A 23,687-nucleotide genomic window follows, 5' to 3' on the forward strand; every position below is an offset into this window, starting at 1 on the left:
TTAGGTTGGATTTTATTTTAATCATTTTCTTTTCCGAATTTTAATTTTTTATTATTTAATTTAAAAACTTTCTCTTACATCATAAATCTTAATATCCGGTCTATCCCAATACTGAACAAAAAAAAAATAAGAAATAAAAAAAAATCCCTTTCCTTGAATCTTTTAAATTAAAAAAATAAAATTTTTACCTTATGTACTTTCATTTAATTATATTTTTAAATTATATAAAAAATATTATTTATCTTAGTAACATAGTAGTTTTATATATTGTTTTTTAATTAATTTTCAAATTTTAAAAAATATAATTTTTTAAGATAAAAAATATTTTTTGTTAAAAATATAAAAATTTTATTAGTAAATATGACATTTTAAAAAATGATTTTTGTTAAAAATATAAAAAAAAATTTTAAATTCAACAAATATGATGTTTTTAAATAAAAATTTTAATGAATATGGCATTTTTAGATTAAAAACGAAACTTTTGTTAAAAATATGAACAATTTTATATTATAAAAAATTTTATTATTACATATATTATATATGCAATAAAATTTAAAATACTTTTATTTAAATAATTTTATTAGCTTTAAATTGATCCTTATTTTGAAATGATAAAACATTAAAATTAAATAAATTTAATCAATATTTTGAAAAAGATTTATTTAGTACATGTTCTTAAATTTTATATTTTGGTACTAAATAAATAATATGATTTTCAAAACTTAAACAAATATTTCTTTGTTTTCATATTTCTCAAATCAAATATATTTTTAAAAATTATTTATTTGAGTTTAAATAAATGTCCAATTTTTGTTTTTAAAGTGAATTTATTCATTTTGGACTTAATACAATTTTAATAATATTGATTTTGAGAAATAGATTAACTTAAGAAAGTTGTTTTATAATAACAAAGTTTTCTTACAATAACAAAGTTTTCTAATACTGAACTTTTTTTATTTGTCTGTATTAATTCACAAAGTTTTAATATTTGAATTTTATATGGTTGGAAAACTCTTTGAGTATACTTTCTAATAGATCAAACAAAATCAAAATTCAAATTTTTTAATAAAAGATTTTAAATTTTTACTAAACACTCTGTAGTTGTCTAAAAATTACACAATAAGTAACTTTGAAAATTTACTATAATTCGTATATAGTAAATTAGGTGATGAACTTTATATGGATAGAAAGGCATTTAAGTTTAGTTTATAAATCTCCAAACGGTTTGTAATTTGGATTTATATAACTCAAGTTATAATTAAATTAGTGAATAGAGTGCAAAACGATTGACTACCACTTAGCGTGGATAGGATTGATCCCCTCTAAAAGGGATCGATTGCTTTTTTACCCAGAAAGCAACTTTGTGTTGAAAAAGCTAGAAGAGGATTGATCACCCCCTTAACCAATCGATCCCCTACAAAAAGAGACAAATCGGTTAGGCTATTTTCAAAGGTAAGTTGGTTCAAAACATGAATCAATCAATCCCCTCATGGAAGGGATCAATTGGGTCTGGGCATAGACATTTCTAACGGTTATTTTATCAAGGATTAAATGGCTACTTTCACTTTTCAAGCTTCCCCAATGGCTACTTCTTCAATTTTTCTACAAATTGGGCACTCAAACATACCAAGTAGGTTGATGCATCAAGAGAGTAAGAGCCAATAAGTCATATTTTCATTCTCTCAAAGAATCAAGAGTTTTTAAAGCTTCAAAGTTCATATCTTTGTATTTATTATATCCAAATTATATTTGTTGTTCATTCATCATTTTCTTGTACTTAAACTTAGCAAACACTTAGCCTTAGAGAGGTTGTTCTATTGTTTGTAAAATTACCTTTGATATACAAGGGTGAAAGAGAGCAAGAGGTGAGGTATCCTCTTGATATTGTAAGGGTAGAGGTTGCTATCTAAGCCTTAAGAAAAAGATAGATATTTAGTATAAGATAGATTTGTATCTTGTAAGAATTTTTTTTCTATTAATAAATTGAAGCCTTGGTATGGACAACTAAGAGAAAGGACGTAGGTGCCTTGTGAAGAAGGATCGAACATCTATAAATCATTATGTTTGATTTCTCTATCCCTATCTTCTTACAATTTATTATTGTTTATATTTGATTTTAAGTTTATTAATTGTTATTATTTGCATTATATTTTCATCAAAAGTGCATATTGTTTTAATTTTCATTCAATTATATTGAAATTATTTGTTTATGAAAAATTTAGAGAAATTCAATTCACTCCTGCTCTTGGATCACCATCTCACCTATAAAGCTAACAATTGGTATTAGAGCTTTGATCTCTTTTTGTAAGTTTAACCACTTTGAGTAAAGATCTTATGGCTCAATTTTGGTTTCAAGATGGTGAGAAAGTCTTCAAAGCTCCTATGGTTAAATAATTTAAATTTTATGAATGAAAAATAAGGATAAAGGTATTCATTATGGCTCAAGATTTTGAAGTACGGAATGTGATGAAAAATGGGCTTAATACTCCTTCTAAATATGCAAAATATATGAAACAAATAATAGATGATGCAAAGGTCAAGTGCATTCTCTATGGAGCTTTAGATGATTACAACTTCAACTTAGTCTCAAAATACTCAATCTCAAATGAGATATGGAGAAAGTTGGATGAGCTACATGAAAAATAAATTTTCAACCAACATCCATCATATCTCATAGCTATTAAGAAATCAAAGGTAACCTCTAACTCATATGATTCAAACTCTTACACTTTTAATGAGTTACAAGATGCTTACAATGATTTAGTAGTTGAGTTTGAAAATATGCATTTGAAACATAAGAAAATGATTTCAAAATTGAATGTTGAAAATGATCTTTTGATGAATGCAAAAATTATTTCAAAAAAAAAAATAAAAAGTTGAAAATAGATTTAAAAATCTCTCAAAGTATAAATGAATTTTTAGAAAAAAAAAATTGATTTGAAAAAGAAATTTGATGAATTGATGAATGAAAAACAAAAGCTTTTAAAGAGTTTATTAAGTGCTAAAATGATTAAATGTAATTTTTATAATTTTCATGGTCATGCTATACATATTTGTCCTATTAGAAGAAAAGTTTCATTTAAAATTACGCAAGTATAGGTTTCAAAAGGAACAAGAGACTTGGTGACTAACTTTCAAGGACCCAAAGTAATTTGAGTACCAAAAATCAAATGAGATTGTCTCTTATAGGTGTGCTAGAGCAAGAAGCTACAATGTGAGATTGAAAATTGAATACTCCAAATACACAATGGAGATAGGTAACCTCTAAACTTTTGAAGATAATTTAAATTTGGTTACCTATTCTTGATCAAATTTGAATGCTTGACTAATTATGCAAAATTTGATTGCCTATTATTGTTGGACATAAAATGCTTAATGGATATTGGTATATGCTTTATTGATATATCTTGAATATACCGATTTTACTTGAGAAAATGTGAGCTTGAATTGAACATGTATTTATTTTGCATAAATATATTTGCTTAAATGATTTTGGCATAATGAAAATAATTTTGTGATTTTTATACATATTGATTTGTGATTATTGAATATGCCTATATGATCATGTTGATTAAAATTACTCAATTTGTTCTTAATGCTTTGATAGTGTGAAACATTTAAAAAAAAACTTGATGGTTATATTCTAAATTATTTTAACTCTTAATTTGTGATTTTCAAAATTGATAATCATCTTGTGCTTAAATCATAAATATTAATGTTTGATTGTTCATTTTTTTATTTCTTATGAAATAGTCTTGAAATATGCTTTAATTCTTTATCCTTATTAATTCAAGATTTTTTTTTCTTGTGATTGATAAATTGATGAACTTTATGTGCGTAAATGGAATATATTGATTCTTGGTTCATCTCTATGTTTTTGGTCAAGATATGTGCTCATATGATCATTAATTCAATTTTACCTTAATGCTTGTGGTTTAAAATGCTTCAATTGTTTATCTCTTTATTGTAAAAGATATTTTACGAAATATGCTTATTTTTGTACGTAAATATTTTATTAATTTTGCGAAATATTTTGGATCTTTGTGCTCAATTTATATATATATTGATTTTGTGATTTTGAATATAATGAACTACTTATTTGTAAATGAAATATGTTAGTTTATCTATTGTTCTTTTTAAGTGTACATTTATGTGGTAAATATTATTTATCTTTACTTAATGTGCTTGCAACATGACTTAAATAAATGAAATTCTTATAATGCTTATTTTTAGCTTAAGTCATTGTTAATTATAGCTTATAATTTGTGTAGACATATTTATGCTTTTTTGCTAAAATTTTTTTGATTTTTTTTTATGATAAATATGTCTTCCTTGAGTTTTTAATTTTTATATGGCCTAAAATTTATTTTAGCATATTCTTTGGTGATTTATTAAATATATATGAATATTGAATATGTCTTTTTTGTGTTCAATATTTCTAAATAATCTAGAAATGATTCATGTTTTGCACATTACATGAAAACTTTAGCTTTAGTGTCAATATTATGATATTTGATGCTTAACTTGATATATAGCCTCTAGCTTAAGTATATATCTTCCTTGCAATTGACAACTTATGCTTAGTGATAAAATTTTTTTTTCCTATAATGACTTAGAATTTGGAATTGTTTTCTAACAATTTGTATAATTTTTATCAATTGATTTTTTTGATGGCTCTAATGAAAATTATTTGTCAAGAATATTTTCTAAGTCTATGCTAGGAGAACTTGAAATAAGCATGAATGAGCCTACATTTATGAAATTTCAAGTGAAACAAGCAAAACAAGTCATCTTCATCGATCAAGCCCAAGTACATCAAAGACTTGGCTCAAATGACGTGGATTGAAAAACTCAAAGCCAAATGAGCACAACAACAAAGCTTGACATGGATAGAGGTAAATGTATCAACTTTATGATATGATGTATGAGTTTGGATACATATACATGCTTACTTTGATATGTACAAATGTATGATTTTGTGCTAGAACATATGAATACATTGCACAAATTAATCACCAAGTCACTTGGTAAATATTGTTATAATATTTTTGAAAGCTTGGATTGATTAACTCACCTTCATTGATATTCATGTCTAGTTCTTAATTGCCTTGATTAATGATTTTCATTGCATGAATATTTGTTTAAGATGAATTTTTAAACATTGTTATGAGTTGGATATGTTGATTTCTTGATCTTTAAATTGATTTGACTCATATATTATGAATTATAAATTTGAAATTTATATACATGTTCATTGATTAAGCCTATTTAGATAGCATGTACCAAAGTGTGCCTAAATGCTTGCATATTTTTTTAATTAGGTATATTGCTTATGCATTTTGCATATGCTTGTATGATTTTGATTGAAATATATGATTAAATACTTGCATATGTTTGAGTTTAGTACTTTGTTATGCATTGAAATAATTTGAAATATATTTGAATAATTATACTTTTATTATTTCTTTGCTATAGTTTATGTGTTCATTATGTTTGAAAAATGCTTGAATAATCTTTGTTATGACATGATGATAATTGAACCTTATTGCTCATTAGTATTCATGCTTTATTAAATTCATATGAGTTTTTGGGTTTTTGTTTGGATATGATAGCTTATGAAAGATTTCTATTATCATTTATGCATATATTGAATGAATCTTTCATATGTTTGAGTATGTGTGCTCTATGAAAGTTATTGAATAAAATGGCTAACAATTGGTAACAATTGATATCAAATTTGCTAAAGATTTTTTAACTTTCATAGATACTTATTTATGTGCCTATCATTGATATAGCTTATACCTTTCATGCAAAATTATGTGTGTCTTAAATTGATTAATCTTTATTTTGAAAATGAGGAAAAATTTTATAATACAATTTTGTTTGATTTATTTTGTGATAAAAATTGGTATGCTTATTGATGACATATCTTTAACAATTGCTATCCATAACAACTTGTATGAGCTTATATGCATGTGCTTGCATTTATGCTTAATTGCTATTGATCTTTTAGGTTATAAGCACATCTTATGATAACATGATTTATGAGTAAATTGCATATCATTCATTATCTTTTGCTCATAAATTTTATGTAGTAAATTTGATGACTTATGCTAAAATGCTAAAATTGGATACACTTATACTTTTTTGCTTGAATACATGTATGTGAACTTCATTATGCATATTACACTTGATTACATGCATTCAAAATACTCTTGATATTATTGGTATCAAACACTTTGTCCAATGCCTTGAATTGATCTCTTTTTCTTTTGAAATGACAAAAGAGAGGAGAAAGTTTAGAGATATTTTCTTCTTGTATGCTTATAACAATTGATATAAGAGCTTAAACATTTGGTATAAAAAGCATAAACAAAAAAGAGAATAAATGTTTCATGAATATATTTGTTAATGATGCTTCTTTGTGTTTATTTGCTCATTAATTTGCTCATGCCTTTTTGTTATGACAAAAAGTGGGAGAAATATCATATGAATAAATTTACTTGTGCTTGACATACATATGTTTGATTGTGTTTATTTGATATATATGCTCTAACATATGTTTGGTGAATTGTGTTGGATTATGATGCATAAATTAAGGGAAAGTTTTGCTATGCATTGTTTAAAGGGGAGTTTTTCAAAATGTCTTTCAAAATCTTAAATTTTTCAAATAAAACTTTTCATCAAGCAAATTTAACTTTAAGTTTTGTCATATCAAAAAAAGGGAAGATTTTTAGCCTTGAATTGATCCTTATTTTGAAACAACAAAACATTAAAGCTAAATAAACTTGATCAGAATTTTGAAAAAGATTTATTTAGTACATGTTCTTAAGTTTTATATTTTGGTATTAAATAAATAATATTATTTTCAAAGCTTAAACAAACCTTTCTTTGTTTTCATATTTCTCAAACCAAATATATCTTTAAAGATTATTTATTTAAGCTTAAATGAAAGTCCAATTGTTGTTTTAAAGTGAACTTATTCATTTTAGACTTAATACAATTTTAATAATATTGATTTTGAGAAATAGATTAACTTAAGAAAGTTATTTTACAATAACAAAGTTTTCCAACATTGAACTTGTTTTATTTTTCTGTATTAATTCACAAAGTTTTAATATTTAAATTTTATATGGTTGGAAAGTTCTTTGAGTTTCTAATGGATCAAACAAAATCAAAATCCAAATTTTCTAAGAAAAGATTTTGAATTTTTACTAGACACTCTACAGTTGTCTAAAAACTGCACATGGGTTAACTTTGAAAATTCACTATAATTCGTACATAGTGGATTAGGTGATGAACTTTATATGGATAGAAAGGTTTTTAAGTTTAGTTTTTAAATCTTCAAATGGTTTGTAATTTGGATTTGTATAACTCAAGTTATAATCAAATTAGTGAGTATAGTGCAAAATAGGAAACTATCACCTAGCGCAAACAAGATCGATCCCCTCTAAAAGGGATCGATTGCTTTCTTACCCATAAAGCAACTTTGTGTTGAAAAAGCCAGAAGGGATCGATCACCCCCTTAACCAATTGATCCTTTACAAAAATGGATCGATCGGTTAGGCTATTTTCAAGTGTAAATTGGTTCAAAACATGAACCAATCGATCCCTTCATGGAAGGGATCGATTGGGTTTGGGCATAGACATCTCCAATGGCTATTTTATCAAAAATTCAACGGCTACTTTCACTTTCCAAGCTTCTCCAATGGCTACTTCTTCAATTTCTCTATAAGTTGGGTACTCCAACACATCAAGTAGATTGATGCATCAAGAGAGTAAGAGCCAACAAACCATATTTTTATTCTCTCAAATAATCAAGAGTTTTTAGAGCTTCAAAGTCCATATCTTTGTATTTATTGTATCCAAATTATATTTATTGTTCATTTATTATTTTCTTGTACTTAAACTTAGCAAACACTTAGCCTTAGAGAGGTTGTTCTATTGTTTGTAAAATTACTTTTGATATATAAGGGTGAAAGAGAACAAGAGGTGAGGTATCCTCTTGATATTGTAAGGGTAGAGGTTGCTATCTAAGTCTTGAGAAAAAAGATAGAGATTTAGTACAAGATATGTTTGTATCTTGTAAGAATTTTTCTTCTATTAGTGGATTGAAGCTTTGGTGTGGACAACCAAGAGAGAGGACGTAGATGCCTTGTGAAGAAGGACCGAACCTCTAAAAATCATTGTGTTTGATTTATCTATTTCTATCTCCTTACAATTTATTTTTGTTTATATTTGATTTTAGGTTCATTAATTGTTATTGTTTATATTATATTTTCATCAAAAGTGCATATTGTTTTAATTTTCATTCAATTATATTGAAATTATTTGATTGGGAAGAATTTGAAGAAATCCAATTCACCCCTCTTTTGGATCACAATCTCACCTATAAAGCTAACAAATTTAACAAAAATATTAAATAAACAATTTACATATTAAATAAATAAAAATTAAATAAATTATTTATTTATTTACGTATTTCATATTATAAATGTAATATGTTATTCACATAATATTAAAAATAATATAATAAAAAACTTTACTAAATAATTTTATATTTCTTTGATCAAACATAAAAATTTTATGTTTTTTAAAGTCAATAAAATTAAAAAATACACATTTTGTTTTAATATTATTTTTTTTCAAAATTTTTTTTCTCTCGAAATTTAAAATTTCACAAATTAAACAGTCATTAATATTTTATAGATATTCTTGCTATGTTTTATTTGATTGATTGAATTTATATGCGTAATTATTTGATAGTTTTTAACTTTAATATATGAAAATGGTTTATCTTACATTCCTAATATCGATGCAATAAAAGTGGGATATAAGTGAAATTTTTGTTAAACATAAGTAGATTTAATAATTTAAAATATAATACAATAATACGATATAAATATGATATAAAAAGATATAAAAATGATACTATTTAAAATTTTAATAATTATTATACATTTAAAAAAATTAAAAAAATATATTTTTACGTTTTTGTATCGACATAAATTATGATATACAATTTTATTATAAAATATAATATAAATATATGAATTTTAATAATTTATATGATACAAATGTACAAATTTTTCAAATATAACATAAGCTATAATAGTTGATAAAATAAAAAGTTTATGAAATCACTTTTAAAAAATAACATATAACAAGTTTATAATTTAAATTTTAATACTTATAAATCATTTTCCTATCACTTTTTAATTATTTTTCAAAAAATTAACATATAACAAATTTAAATTTTAAATTTTAGTACTTATAGTTTTTTTATTACTAAATTACAATTTTTTTATAAAAAAACATTGATGACCGAATTACTATTAGGTACCATCAATTCAATGATAGGTATTTTGCACTAACTAAGCTAAAAGCATATATTATACTAATAAAAGATTTTTATGTAGTTTTTTAACAATTAAACTTTTTTAAATTTCATTTAATATATTTTTTTATTAATTAAAAAATTATTTATATCAAATTTAACGAATTTATAAAATATTTTAAAATAATTTTACATTAAATTCGAATCGAGGAACATACTATTTTGTCAATTGATCTCCAAAATCTGGATCTAAATAAGACCCGACCTGAGCCCAAGGTGAGTCCGGTTTGTAGGTACATTCAAATTAAGACGATAAAAAAAGGTGGAGATGCAATTAAGCTTAGTGGAATTAATATAGTGAGAAGCGCAACCTCCAATTCGGCATGGGATTACGTTGTTTGAAATTTTATTTGAATGTAGTAAAGTTTTAATTTTTAAATCTGAGTTCAATTAAAAATAAAAATTAAATTATTTAAATTTATTTAATTATATTAGTTTAATGAAAATAAATTTAATTTTTATATTTAATTTTAAACTTAGTTATGTGTTTGAATTTGAATTAATTTTTATATATAAATAATAATTTTTAATTAAAATTTAAAATTTTAATTAAATTCATAAATTATTTAAATTTAATATTAAAATATTTACATTTAACTCGTTTGTTTAGTCGAATTGCTAGAACTTCACTTAAAAATAATTAATTTTAAATTTTATTTAAATCAAATTTAATATTAATTTATTTTTTATATCCTATAAAACATGGAAATTTGATTTTTATCCTATTGTTTTTAATAATCACAATTTCGTGTTTTTTTCTATATTAAAAGGCATAAATGCGCTCCCCATAAGACCCGCTGGCCATGTCGGAGTCCCGGCGAAGGAATCTTCATTTTCCCTTCAAACGCCAAATGGATCGATAAATATAGACTGTAAGATCGAAGAACAGATACAGATCTGGATCATGCCCTAAGAAAAAAAGCCCATAAAAAAAGCACTCCGCTTCTTCAAATCTCTTTTTGCTTCAGGTAACCTTTTAAATTAATTCCTTCACTTTGCTTAAACCTTACTTTACGTGAATTTGAATACAACAGTATTATCATTTTTTGCTTTAATTCTTCGCATTATCTTTGTCCTTTCCCTTTCTTTTTGGTATAATAATATTTAAAGTAATTTATGATATTTTAATCCTACATCTATAGGCTAAAATTATTTTTTCACTGTATTTTAGTTATAACTCAGAATCAATATACTATAAAATTTATAGATCTATTAAAGAAAATCACAAATAACAGTTTTAGTGTCTCGTTATGACCGTAATTTTCCGTTATACTGCTATTTGCCGACGTTATACACCGCTATTTGTGTGAATAAGGACTCACACCTCCATGGCGGTGAGTAACAGTGGCGGAAGGTGCGCTACCTCTAAACAGCGGCTGCTATAAAATTTAGCTGTGCATGGCTTTTAATTGAGAAAGTAGAATTGGGTGTGGTGGATTATGAGAAAATATTGAATTTGATTGGGGTTGGTCGTCAATGGATTGCTAATTCGAAGTGGAAATTGTGGTTATGCTTAAGCAGCTTTAAGAACAGTGGAGTGTAGCCAATGCAGTTACATTGGGTTGAGGATTTTATTATTTCGTTGGTGAAGTGAATTTTACAGTGGAATGGTTGATGATGATAATTTGTTGTGCAGATTATAATAACCTGACCAAGTTCTTATGCTCTTTGCAATCTAAAGAATCCAAGTAAATGCCATGGGTTCTAGTCTGGTTTGGTTTGACAAACAAAGAATATGCTTGTAAATATTGATGTATATAGGACTGTCTGTTGTTCAAAAGATAATCAAATATATATGCTATCACCTCTGTTTTCTATAAATTTTAGGTGAAAGAAAGTATTAATTGTGATTTTTTTATATGAGGAGAAGGTCAGCATGAATGGTTTTGATATATAAATTGCTTCTTGAAAAGTTCTTACAAGTATGAAAAGAGTTTGTGAATCTTCATTGATAGGTAGTATGGAAGCAATGAAATAAGTGAAAAGATTTCAATCACATATTATGCTTTCAAAGACTATGACAGGTGCTACTATAGTGGTCTGTCATACTTAATAAGAAAATGATATCAACTTGAAAATTAAAAAATTTTAAAATGTTTCCTTTTCCTTTTATGAAGATTTATAAAGAATTTTTTTATTAGTTCTTTATGTCATTAACAAAAGTCACTACGCTTTGCAGTCTTATCTCTATTATATAACCATGTCAAGGAGGCCTGTAAATCCTGCTCGACGCTTTGATGATGGTAGAAGCATCCCATTTATGGGCTCAGTTCAGTCTAAGACACGCTCATCACCATTATTATCTATTGGACTTTTGGTTGTGGTAACTTCAAATTCCATCTTGTCATTTATGTCACTTTGTGTTAGAGTTATTCTGTTCAATATGGTATTCTTTGCATTAGAAAGCATGCAATTGCTGCCAAAATTTATGGATTATTCTCCATCTATGTTAGCTTTCTGCACAGAGCATTGTTATTTATTACTATAAAGTGTGCGTAATGCAAGAATAATGATTAAATTGCTTCTTGAAAATTTCAGGGTGCAATTCTTCTGATTGGCTATTTGCATATTGGTTCAGGTTTCTGTTTCTTCTGTCCTCTTTAAACTTTTCTTTCTCAGATGCAGTAGCTGAGTTAGCAAAGGTTCATGCAGTAATCTCAATGTCATGCTAACTGAACTAGCTGAGATTGAAAAACACTAGCTGTTGTCTTTTCCTACTTTACTCATAGTTACATGCTTTCTTTTGTTATTTTCAATTTATTAACTTTTTCGTTACAGGTGGATCCATCAGTGAAAAAGAGGCATTAAGTAAAATTGAAGGTAAATGCTTACGATCTCTTGTTATTTTAGTTTCCAAGCTTCTGAATAATTTGTGTATCGAATGTGATGGGTGGTTGGTCTATGATGCTGCAGTCTATGAGGAGGTTATGTAAGAGTAGCTTTTAAGATGAAGTTTCCAAATATTTCCCGTTTGATCTTCTGCTAGTTTTATATTACAAAATGATTTGAAAATGAGATTGTGAAACTCATAACGCCTGCCTAAATGCATTTCCTAAAATTTGGGAATTTATCAATGATCTGCAGCTCAATCACTCTTTAAAGTAATTTGCTGTTACATACCTGTCTGGCTGTTTCTTTCATTGGCACTTGTGTAAATGGTATGAGGAAATTGTAATTTACTCGAGTCAAGGTTGCAACTGTTCAATTGATTGTCTGCCTTTCCTAAGGGCTGGGGTGTCCACTCTTAGAAATGAAAGAAAGGCTGGGGAGTTCATATTGTGGATTTTGATGCAGTAGAATACTTTGATGTAAGCAGGTGGTTCTCCATGCACTTTAGAAGTTCAGAGGGCACTACTTGTTCTAAAGAAGGCTTATGGTAACAGCATGCATAAAGTGTTGCATGTAGGCCCCGATACTTGTTCAGTGGTGTCCAAATTACTAAAAGAAGAGGATACTCAGGCCTGGGGTGTGGAGCCATATGACTTAGATGATGCTGATGCGAGTTGCAAAAGTCTTGTGCGGAAAGGCATTGTGCGTGTGGCAGATATCAAGTTTCCTCTTCCATACCGTGCAAAATCATTTTCCCTTGTCATTGTGTCAGATGCCTTGGATTACTTGTCTCCTAGGTACCTTAACAAAACTCTTCCAGAACTGGCAAGGGTATCAGCTGATGGTGTTATTATATTTTCTGGTAAATTCCTCATTTTGTTTTATGTGTTTGAAATAAAATAGTATGTTCCTTTGTATATGTGCAGTACGTATTCAAAGAAAACTGAAACCTAAACCTGATTTGACTATGGGATGGACCCTTCTTTAGTTGCTTTGTTTGATGAAACACTAACTGGGTACATTTGAGTTCAGCATTCTTTTTGCTAACTTCTACATTAATCAATATCACAAAGTTAATGATGCCCGACTTATTGGAATTCTTTATATATGTAGTCTTGCCGGCAAATTTTCTGTTTCATTGGAACATAATTCAGGTTCAGTGGTTTCCTTCTGATATGATTTCATGAGCAGGTTATCCAGGTCAGCAGAGAGCTAAAGTTGCAGAGCTATCAAAATTTGGTCGGCCTGTAAGTGACTGATTTTTCATATATCACCTGAAGGCTATCTTTATCACATTTGGATTTTTTTGTTTTCTTCTGCATTTAGTAGTTACAAACTTAATCAGTTTGCTTTTGGTTCGTTAGGAAAGTAAGATTTGTTGTGGCTTCAGAAAAATTTCTCTGCTATCATGCATATGGCTTACAGCAGCATTTGTTTGACACCAAACATAATTTCACGTGAACTGATTCGAGGGTCTGATACTCTGAAATGCAATTTTTTTTTTTTTTGTTTTGTGAAGGCCAAATTTCGAAGTTCAACTTGGTGGATAAGATATTTTTTTCAGACTAAACTAGAAGAGAATGAAGCTGCTGGAAAGAAATTTGAACAAGCTTCAACCAAGAGGTCATATAAGCCAGCTTGTCAAGTTTTCCACTTAAAGTCGTACCATTGAGAATCTCAGCATCATATGTTCACTGATCAAGTCAAGCTTATCGACGATGATCATTCCAACAGCAGCATCCTCTTTTTACCACAAGGGTAAATAGTGTTGCGATTAACGGACCCTTGATTGTTAATTTTGTGTATCAATCATCAAGCCATAGATCTTTCACTTGAAGTACTTAATGGGGGAGTGAGTTCACCTGAATTGGCTTCCGCAATCATGTATCATTTTTAGTCCAGGCTTTTTTTTAATTTGTTTGTTTGCCCAATGTTGTACTGATGTTGTTCATTTTTTTTTTCCTAGATGTTTTTATATGTTTTAAAAATGTCCCTTTTTTTTTTCATTTGTGAATACTTAATTTTTTAAAGATTTTTTTTACATTAAAAATCATGTCGCATAAAAAATTAAATATTAATATAATATACTAAAATAAAAAATTTTTTGAAAAAATTCATGAACGAGTAAAATGAAATGAGAAGGTCGAAAAATGGAGGCCCAAGTTGTTTGGCCCAATGGGCTGTTTTTGCCCTTGGGCCTTGACCCAAAAAAGGCCGAATGAAGAGGATAATTTAAAAAAAAAAAAAGCTAAGACTTTGCTTAATTTAAGAAGTGAAAAATGGTTAACGAGAAAGGCGATGGGCCATGGCGGCAACAAGGAAACTCTCATCTCTTTTCCCTTTGTTCTCTCTCATCTGCTTCTTCTCAGTCTTTATCCTTCTCTCTCTTTCCAGAAAAGCCTCCATTTCCTCTTCTCCAACTTTTCCCCAATTCTCCAATATAAATCCGTCATCGCCACCAATAACATCGGCGCCAATGCCACCACAAGCTATGCTTCAGGCTGGTCTTCATGCGATTACTCCGACGGGTCGTGGATCTACGACCGGGATGCGAGATTCGATAGGTACGACAGTAGCTGCAAGGAAATATTCAAAGGATGGAATTGCATTTTGAACAACAAATCTAACGGTCGAGCTATCCTTCACTGGCTATGGAAGCCTCGTAACTGTCATCTCCCGCCGTTCGATCCGCTCAAGTTTCTTCACACTTTCAGAGATACTAACGTTGGTACTCTCTTCTCTCTCTCTCGCGAGATTTTGATATTAGGGAAATTACGACCGAAATTCAGTTGCTTTTTAGTACATTTTTGAAGTTAATTGAAGCAGTCAGGGTTCTGTTATATTAAAAAAAAAAGGGTTATTTTATGTTGAGATATTATTAGGCCTTAACCAATATTCAACGGTGCAGGGTTTGTTGGCGATTCCTTAAACAGAAACATGTTTGTTTCATTGTTTTGCACTCTGAGACGTGTGTCCGGTGATGTGAAGAAATGGCGTCCGGCTGAAGCTGATCGTGGCTTTACGTTTCTTCGCTATAATCTTACCATTGCATATCATCGAACTAATCTTCTGGCACGCTATGGTAGGTAAGCTGTTTTAAGTCTTTGGCTTGCATTTTTATTCCACGGTGTGGACTGTATTAATCCTGGTTGCGTTTAAAGTTGTTTTCTCTGGCTTGTTTAATGCAGGTGGTCGGCTAATGGTAATGGTGGTAAGTTGGAAGCTCTTGGATATAAAGAGGGTTATAGAGTTGATGTTGATATTCCAGAAGGCACATGGGAGAAGGCTCCGAGCTTCCATGACATACTGATCTTTAGCACAGGGCACTGGTAGTTTTCATTTTCCATTTTAATATGTTGTAGCCTTTCGATGACCTGTTGAGATTTTGATGCTGAATTTTTTCTTTGCTTGATGTGGTAGCATATGTGTCTGTGCTTGTTTGTCGGTCCTAAGTTATTTCAGCATTGGGATCCTATTTTTCATGTTAAATGAAAATGACCAAAAGCGGGTCCTAATAATTTGTTAAATGCCATAGTTATATTGGTTTTGTCGAGTTATATGCACTCATTAAAGCATTTTGGTATTAGCTGTGTAATTTATGAATGTGCTATTTTTTTCATGTTGGTTCACAATTTCTTGTTATTCTAAATTTATAATTCTTATGTTTCCATTTAGTTTTCAGACTTAGATTTACCATTTTGATTCTTTAATAGGTGGTGGGCTCCTTCAAAATTTGACCCAGTCAAGTCACCCATGCTTTTCTTTGAAAAGGGTCTGCCCATGATCCCTCCCATACCTCCTGATGTTGGTTTGGATAAGGTTTTAAAACACATGGTATGTTATTGCACATGGTGTTTAATGGAATTTTTAATAAGATACAAAATAGAGTGCTTTACACAAGAAACCTTCTTTGGTGGCTGCTGCCTGCACAGACTGAAATAGAGCTTCAACTGGCTAAATGCTCCTTTACCTTGTCGGGTTCTCTTAGAGGCAAGCAATTTTTGTGTAGAGAACATTCAGCTTTGGCAGGATTATAGCTACTATTTTTCTTTTTGTTCTAATCATCATTTCTTAGTACTTTGGAAATAACAACATACTACTTTATTGTGAACATCACCATTATTGGTTTTGTTTACTTTTGTTTGAACGTGTGTTTCCACTTCCTAATTTTTTTTTATTGTTAATCTGCAGATACGATTTGTGAAGAAAACCATGCAACCAGATGCTATTATATTATTTCGCACACAATCACCCAGGCATTTTGAAGGAGGCGACTGGGACCAAGGTGGTTCATGTCAGCGGTTGCAACCTTTGTTACCAGAACAAGTGAGTCTCTTTCAGTTATTAGTACTATTTACTAGTTATATTGAACGCTATAACTGGTTAATCTAAATGTGACTTACATCTTATTATTACCTTTCAAATAAACTTGCTAATTATTTTTTGCTGAACTACTTCCATCCTTTTTTGAGGAAAAAAAAAAACGCTCGTCTGTTGGTTTGTTTCCTCTCTGGAGCAAGGTTAAAAAGGTTTGATTGGTTATATCCTTCTTTTAGGTGGAAGAACTCTTCTCATTGAAGAATAATGGGACGAATGTGGAGGCACGCCTTGTGAATAAACACCTATACAAGGCCATCAAGGGGTCTAATTTCCACATCTTTGATATTACCCATATGAGTGAGTTCAGAGCAGATGCCCACCCTTCCACAGCTGGAGGAAAGAAACATGATGACTGCATGCATTGGTGCTTACCGGGAATTACGGATACATGGAATGACCTGTTTGTAACCCATCTAAACAGTCTAAAAATTAGAAACTGATGTGTTATTGCAAACATCTTTTTATTTAAATAGTGTTTTGATGTTCCTAATTGACTGGAAAATCGTATTCCTTATTTGTTTTCGAAACAATTTGTTAATTTTTATTCATTTATGGTGATGGGTCTAGAGTTAACCTGGGCTTTGTTGGAGTTAAATTTCAACTTGTGTTACACTCTCTTTCAACTATTGTTTTCATTTTCTTCGATTCTCTCTCTCCCTGGTATATTTTTGCTTGAGCATTGAAGCTTCAAGATTTTGCCTCTAATGGCTAATGGGATTGTATGAAGACCTCTGATGGGCTGAAGCTTTAAGATTTAGCTTTCCAATTGGATTGTATGAAAGAGTGAAAGAAAATGCAATATTATTATTGTTCTTTTTTTTACATATATAAAATGGGGATTTTATTGCAATTTTTAAGCAGGGAAAACGTGCAATTATTATTAAGTTTAAATATCCAAGTGATCTTATAGTTTTGTTTTTTTTACCATAATGCAAATTGTTAAATTTTATTAATTGATGAATTTTAGGCTAAAGCACATTTCCTTTCATTCAAATTAAAGAGAACCAAAAAAAATTGGAAAAGGTCTGCTAAATTTCATAGGTACTATCACGTCAAGCTGTTGCTATATAAAAAAAAAGAGGCTAATCAATCTCTATGGTCCATCCCATCTTGTCCTCGATAAGACCAGTTTGAATTCTTGTCAGTGTTGCATACAATTTCTGAGCCACCGTTTCTGTTCCCACCTTGTATTCAATCCTGCAATAATGAATACGATCAATAAGCAAATTTTAAATCCAAGTAGCAACATGAGCCTGATGATTGCAGTCACATGAAATTGAATCATAATTGCAGATGCTGCGAATGTTTAATTAAAACAGTTGCAACCAATCATGAATGACAGATTGAGCAATGGTTCTTAGATTTTTCCCAACCTTTTACCCTGGTAGGTAATACTTGCAACTGACTTGATAACCATAGCTGTTCCTGAGCAAAAGACTTCTTCAGCATCAAACACCTCCTCAATTGGAACAGTTCGTTCCTCAACCTGATCGCCAGAGTTTCTAGGCATGTCAATGTATATGAAACAGCATTTTATGAAGTCGAATTGGAGCAATTGTCAATACTAATTTCTGATCAGTTACCTGGTAACCTAATGTTAAAGCAATTTCAATGACGCTTTTTCTTGTGATTCCTGGGAGAATAGTCCCATAGGCTGTTGGGGTTGAGATAACATTTCCCTGGATAAGAAAATGTAATGAATATTTTGAATTATCATAAGACTAAGAATTTGCTTCTTTTTGAGGAAAAAAATCTCATCTGTTTATATATTCACTGAATAAATTACTCCAATACCCTCTCAGTCTCACCTTGAGAATGAAGATATTGAATGCAGAACCTTCCTCAATGTTTTTTCCAGTCAATGCATCAAGGAATAAGACGTCCGAGAATCCTTTGGCCTTTGCTTGAGTTAATGCCTTGTAAATCTGCATGTGCAATCAATTAGTGTAGTCATGAACTCAAGATATCCCCATGACAACTTTGAAAATCCCAATTTACATAAAAATTTACAGTAGCCATTCCCTGTTAAAGAAAGACTCTAATACAATTCAATTATGCAAAAAAAGAGATCATTCAGAAAAACGAGCTCTTACAGGTGAATAATTGGTGACAGATTTGACGCCTCCTGTTCCACCAGGAGCAGCTCGGTAGACCTTGTCTTCAACGAACAAGTTCATATCACCCTTAAAAAAAAAAATTTTATTTACTTAACATCAAATCTTTTCATTTTTTGCATACAAAAGAAAGAGAAGTAAAATGATAAAGCAAATTCCCAAGCTTGTTTTTGACTGTTGATGAATTATCTGACAGCATCATACTGCATACCTTATGATAATTGCCCACAGGGGACGCATATATTAAGAATGTGTACTCGGATGCTGGTTTCACCCCCAGATTTGGGCTAGTTCCCATGAGCAGAGGCCTGATATATAGTGCTCCTCTCCCATGCGGTGGTACCTGTACATATATATATATTCCCAAATTTTTACCACACAAAGTTTCTTTGGCATGAACAAGAAATGAATTTATGCTAGGGTGTCGAGTCTCAAGTTTAATACCCAGCGCTTGTTGGCCAGGACAGTCTTTTTGACGGCATCTATAAATTGCTCAATGGTTGGCGATGGCATGCACATTCTATCAGCGCCCATCCTCATCCTCAGGGCGTTCTCCACTGGCCGGAAGAGCAGAATTCCCTCATCTTCCTTCCTATACGCCTTTAGTCCCTCGAATAACCCCTGATGGCAACCATTTTTTTCACATAATTTTATTCCTGGAGGACGTAAAGGATACATGAAACTTGGGGAAATTGCTTGGCCTATCACCAAATTCGTGAGGAAGCATTGATAGTGGAAAAGCTGGGTTCCTAAACATTGGTTTCTATATGATTTTTTTTTCATTCTAAACTTGATCAGTTCTCACCTGGCCATAGTTCAATATTCCAGACGAAGGACACAGCTCAATGTTTCCAAAGCGAGTTAAGATTCCTTGGGAAAAGTCGTCTTCATCTCCAGAGAAATTCATCACATACATGTAATCAGTTTTAGTCAGAGCAAATCCAAGTTCATCCCAATTCACATTGGCATATTCTGCCTTCTCCCTGCTGTGACAATGAGAATCAACCACAGAAAATGACTTGGTCAGCTTTCAAATCTATCATACAAAAACAATATGTTAAACACATTTAATTAGACTTAAAGATTGGAAATGTTTACTAGGAACTTACCATTCCACCTGCTGTTCTATAGAACCCATTTGAGATCTTAAATTTTCATGAAGAAATGAAAAGAAAGGAAGGAGAAATCAAATTGGGTTTTGTATTGTTAATGTGCAAGAGAGCTTGAAGGCTTTACATAGAAGAAACGTGTAAAATGAAAAATATACATTTGTCAGTGAAAATTAGGATTCGGATGGATTCGTTTCCAAAAAAGAGAAAATAAAAAAGTCAAAAAGGGACGGTTGCGGTTTAATGCCTAATTAAGGGTGATTCCTTATTTCCTTTGACTCTCGTTATAGGCAATAATTAATTTTTTTTTATTTATTATGCTCAATATGAAAATTTAAAAAAATATCCAAAAGCAAATTTGCATTTATTTTCGTTAAAATTAAGATAAACAAGACTAGTTAATTGAAGCTTAATGCATGAGGTTATAGTTGTTATAATCGGATTGAATCATTGATTTGATCGATCGAATTAGTGAATCAATGTTAAAATCGATTTGATTTTGTAATTAAATTAGTTTTATAATTAAACCGTTTTAAATTATTATGAATCAGTAGTTTACATAATAAATTAGTAAATCGGATAATTTTTTTTTCAATCGAACTGATTTAATATTAACTAATAAATTTAGATAAAATATAAAAAAAAAACCCCTTCAAGTATTCAAAATAATCTAATTAAGTTCTTATATTACTATTTCATTTAAATAAGACTCTTAACTCTTATTTTCTATTATTAAAGCCCTTATATCCTTATATTAATGATATATTAATATATTTTAAGACTTGTAAATAATGACATTGTAAAAAAACTTATATATGTGTAAAAATAAGTAATTTTCAAAAAAAGATAATCTAACAAAAAAATTTATTAATTGATACTATAATTAAAAATAATTATATATAAAATTAATAAAAAATAAAATGTTAATAAAAATGATTAATTATTTGACCATGATAAAAAATAATTAATACAAGAAAATGTATATATGTAAAATTAATAAAAAAATCTACATTCATATAAAAAATATAAAATTGATTTTAATTTCTTTTTTACTAATTTTCATATAAATATATATATATATTTCCTTTTTATTAATTTTATTCATAGATATTTCTTTTTATTACATAAAGATTAATTATTATGTATTAATAAATAATATTTGTATTTTAATAAATATAAATAATAATTATTATTATTTATAATTATTTATTAGTTATTATTTTTTATATTTATTAAAATATAAATATTATTTCTAACTATTAAAATATAAAATATGATTTTAATAAAATATAAAGTAATTTCATTTCTAAGTATTAATTAATTTTTTATGAATTTTATATTTTAAAATTTATAGTTTATGATATACCTTAAAATTTATAGTTTTATAGTTAAATTGTTAAATTATAACTTGAGTTAAAATTTTGAATTTTGAAAATTTAAAATATTTATATTTTTTATAATATTTTTTATTAAATTGACAATTGATTTGATTGATCTAATGATTAAACTATTAATTTAATAATTTAAAATTTTGAACGATTTAATATTCGATCTGATTTTAATAACTATGTATGAAATCTTTTAAGCCTTCCTTTTTCGACAATCAAATGCTATTTTGGTTCCATTTTATTTGTTCCGATTTGATTTTCATGAAATTTAAAACCACTCAATGGAAAATGCAATTAAGATAAGTCTTAAAAGTGAAAAAAGAAATCCATGTTTCATGGCATTACCTGTAAATTCTGGACTCACAAGTTTCCAGGACACCTGTGACAGGTCTAGCGTAACATCTTAGCTGCAAATTAAATAGAAGAATATAAGCAAAATTAAGGCTTCAAAAATTCATAGGATCATGATTTAGATATACCTATATAAAAAAAACTGTAATGGGAAGGAACTTAACAAAACTCAGCTCTAATGGGGAAGACATTTACACACCTTTGGCTTTAAGAAGAGGGCTTCAAATCTTGAAAATTGATTCTAACTTTGTAGCAGACATGCTTAGATGGAACATGGCTTGGCCTGCCCAAAAAATATGTATATATATTGAGCTATGGAAATGAGGTAGGAAGTTTCCAACACAGGAGATGAGATTTATATGCAGGCAAAACTTGTGGTTTATAAAATTTGTAGGGTTCTTCAACCCCAAATTCGAGAAATAAAAGTTTCGGATTCTGCCATTTCTTTTAGCCCAATTTATAATTTTCTTCTTTGCCTTCACTTCTTATTGTCACGTGGCTGTACTGCTATATACATAAATTGTTAAAAAAAATAAATAAAAAAAATTTTAACTCGAAGATTTTTTTTAAAAAAATAATTATACTTTTAAAATATAATAAAGTTCAAAATTTTCAATTAAAAATAATAAAAATAATTATATTAAAAAATTTATTTATAATAAATGAACAGACATCAATTTTAATTCAAATGATTATGATTTTTTATATAATCATATCTTTATGAATAATAATAAATTTATATTCAAATAATTATAATTATTTATCATATGATAATTATTTTTGTTCAAACATAATTATTTAAAATATAAATAAAATTAATTTTATTTATTAATAATTAAAATTTTTTATCTAATATAAAATATATCACATTTTAGATTACCAACGTATAATAGAACACCCTAATCGAGGGGGTCATGGGGACAGTGGTGGTACCAATATATGCTGATCTTACTGCAAAAAGCTAAACAACTTGTTTGTTGTTAGTAGCATTAGTTCCATTTGCAGTCTCGGTTAACCCACATGCATGTCTGTCTGTCTTGATAGCCTAAATTAGTAAGCCCATCAGCTACCACATGCATGTCTGTCTGTCATGTCTGTCTGTATTGATAGCCTAAATTAGTAAGCCCATCACCTACCACATTAATGTCTGTCTGTCTTGGCAGCCAACTAAATTAGGTTGGTGCCTTGGTGGGAATTAATGCTTTATCAATCGGATTTAAGAAATCCAAGAGCTGCATGAAGCAGGAGAAGTTATCTGCAGTGCAACAGTCCATCTCTTCTTGTCCTCGATAACATCCATTTGAATCCCTCTAAGCATTGCTTAGACCACCCATGCTTATCCAGCCCTGCAGTCACACAATCAAATGTAGCCAAAAGACCCAGATAAAAAAAAAAAAAGAAAGATTTAGGGACAGGTTAAGAGGACGGTGAAAAGTTCGAAAAACACCATTGCCAAAACAGCATTGCCAGCTTAATATATAGCTGCTCGATATCTATTATATGTAGTATCTCGTATCTTGGTAGGTTATACTACCAACAGGAGTAACAATCACCGTTGTTCCATGGCAAAACACTTCATCAGCATTAATCAGATCCTCCACTGGGATATATATTGTGCTCCTCAACCTAATGCAAAAATCAACAAAGCAACTTCTCAAAATCGTATCAAGTGAAAGAAAAAATCCATGATAACTCTTCTAATTAAGAGACTGAATACTTCTTTATGATTTGTATATAAATGAAAATCAGTGCAAGAATTGGATTTAATGTTTTTCTAATTGGAAAAGGTAGTTGCACCGTGAACTCAAGAAATGGGCGTTAGAGCAGAGTAATTTGTAGGACAAAAATTTAAGAAAAAAAAAGGGAAGTTTAAAAACAAGAAACTGACCCAAACTTGGTTGTGTGGGCCGTGGTGTACCACCCGTAGCCTGTAACTATCACTCCAACCATTCAACGTCCATAATTTTGGAGCATTTCAATCTTTTAGAAGCCCAATCTTCTTTGACAAAGCCCGAGTTTAACGTGTTGAATGTCTCACGTCAACACATCGTCATTTAGGCTACGGCTTGCGATAAGTTGACACTCTAAAAAAACAAAGGGAAAATGAAAATATTTGCTT

The 23,687-nt window shown here is 29.2% G+C and overlaps 3 protein-coding genes across 5 annotated transcripts; 2 read left to right on the forward strand and 1 right to left on the reverse strand.

The window, feature by feature from the left end:
- The first annotated feature begins 10,124 nt into the window (after positions 1–10,124).
- Positions 10,125–14,231, forward strand: LOC111298168 (putative pectin methylesterase CGR2). The gene is made up of 7 exons (XM_022892892.2): positions 10,125–10,365; positions 11,577–11,720; positions 11,936–11,975; positions 12,176–12,217; positions 12,714–13,088; positions 13,418–13,473; positions 13,746–14,231. Exons 2-7 carry the CDS (start codon positions 11,598–11,600, stop codon positions 13,896–13,898), a joined length of 789 nt encoding a protein of 262 aa, XP_022748627.2. The 5' UTR covers positions 10,125–10,365; positions 11,577–11,597; the 3' UTR covers positions 13,899–14,231.
- A 268-nt stretch (positions 14,232–14,499) lies between these two features.
- On the forward strand, positions 14,500–17,199 carry LOC111298170 (protein trichome birefringence-like 13). Its single transcript, XM_022892893.2, has 6 exons — positions 14,500–14,954; positions 15,135–15,312; positions 15,415–15,555; positions 15,940–16,060; positions 16,418–16,552; positions 16,783–17,199. Exons 1-6 carry the CDS (start codon positions 14,525–14,527, stop codon positions 17,044–17,046), a joined length of 1,269 nt encoding a protein of 422 aa, XP_022748628.2. The 5' UTR covers positions 14,500–14,524; the 3' UTR covers positions 17,047–17,199.
- Positions 17,200–17,620: 421 nt separating this feature from the next.
- Positions 17,621–19,984, reverse strand: LOC111298171 (branched-chain amino acid aminotransferase 2, chloroplastic-like). 3 transcript variants are annotated; one of them, XM_022892894.2, is made up of 9 exons: positions 19,830–19,983; positions 19,526–19,706; positions 19,165–19,341; positions 18,932–19,063; positions 18,700–18,789; positions 18,415–18,531; positions 18,190–18,285; positions 17,980–18,092; positions 17,621–17,803 (listed from the first exon to the last, which is right to left on the reverse strand). In XM_022892894.2, the coding sequence occupies exons 1-9, from the start codon at positions 19,856–19,858 to the stop codon at positions 17,689–17,691; spliced, it is 1,050 nt and encodes a 349-aa protein (XP_022748629.1). In that variant the 5' UTR covers positions 19,859–19,983; the 3' UTR covers positions 17,621–17,688. The 3 variants fall into 3 exon arrangements, with proteins under 3 accessions (XP_022748629.1, XP_022748630.1, XP_022748631.1); XM_022892895.2 differs by having other exon boundaries at positions 19,526–19,703; positions 19,830–19,954; XM_022892896.2 differs by lacking the exon at positions 17,621–17,803 and having other exon boundaries at positions 17,980–18,108; positions 19,830–19,984.
- Between the last annotated feature and the right edge of the window lie 3,703 nt (positions 19,985–23,687).

This window comes from Durio zibethinus, chromosome 16 (assembly GCF_047325235.1).
Source record: "Durio zibethinus cultivar Kanyao isolate XHJ-2024 chromosome 16, ASM4732523v1, whole genome shotgun sequence".
Taxonomy (NCBI): Eukaryota; Viridiplantae; Streptophyta; class Magnoliopsida; order Malvales; family Malvaceae; genus Durio; species Durio zibethinus.

Excerpts from the sequence above, each read along its gene's own strand:
- LOC111298168 (XM_022892892.2), top strand. The coding sequence starts at position 11,598 with ATGTCAAGGAGGCCTGTAAATCCTGCTCGACGCTTTGATGATGGTAGA. Across the intron at positions 13,089-13,417 it reads TGGTGTTATTATATTTTCTG|GTTATCCAGGTCAGCAGAGA; the intron begins GTAAATTCCTCA and ends TTTCATGAGCAG. Across the intron at positions 13,474-13,745 it reads TATCAAAATTTGGTCGGCCT|GCCAAATTTCGAAGTTCAAC; the intron begins GTAAGTGACTGA and ends TGTTTTGTGAAG.
- LOC111298170 (XM_022892893.2), top strand. The coding sequence starts at position 14,525 with ATGGGCCATGGCGGCAACAAGGAAACTCTCATCTCTTTTCCCTTTGTT. Across the intron at positions 15,313-15,414 it reads CTTCTGGCACGCTATGGTAG|GTGGTCGGCTAATGGTAATG; the intron begins GTAAGCTGTTTT and ends TGTTTAATGCAG. Across the intron at positions 16,553-16,782 it reads AACCTTTGTTACCAGAACAA|GTGGAAGAACTCTTCTCATT; the intron begins GTGAGTCTCTTT and ends TCCTTCTTTTAG.
- LOC111298171 (XM_022892894.2), bottom strand. The coding sequence starts at position 19,858 with ATGGGTTCTATAGAACAGCAGGTGGAATG. Across the intron at positions 18,790-18,931 it reads CTGTGGGCAATTATCATAAG|GGTGATATGAACTTGTTCGT; the intron begins GTATGCAGTATG and ends TTTTTTTTTAAG. Across the intron at positions 17,804-17,979 it reads ATTACCTACCAGGGTAAAAG|GATTGAATACAAGGTGGGAA; the intron begins GTTGGGAAAAAT and ends TCATTATTGCAG.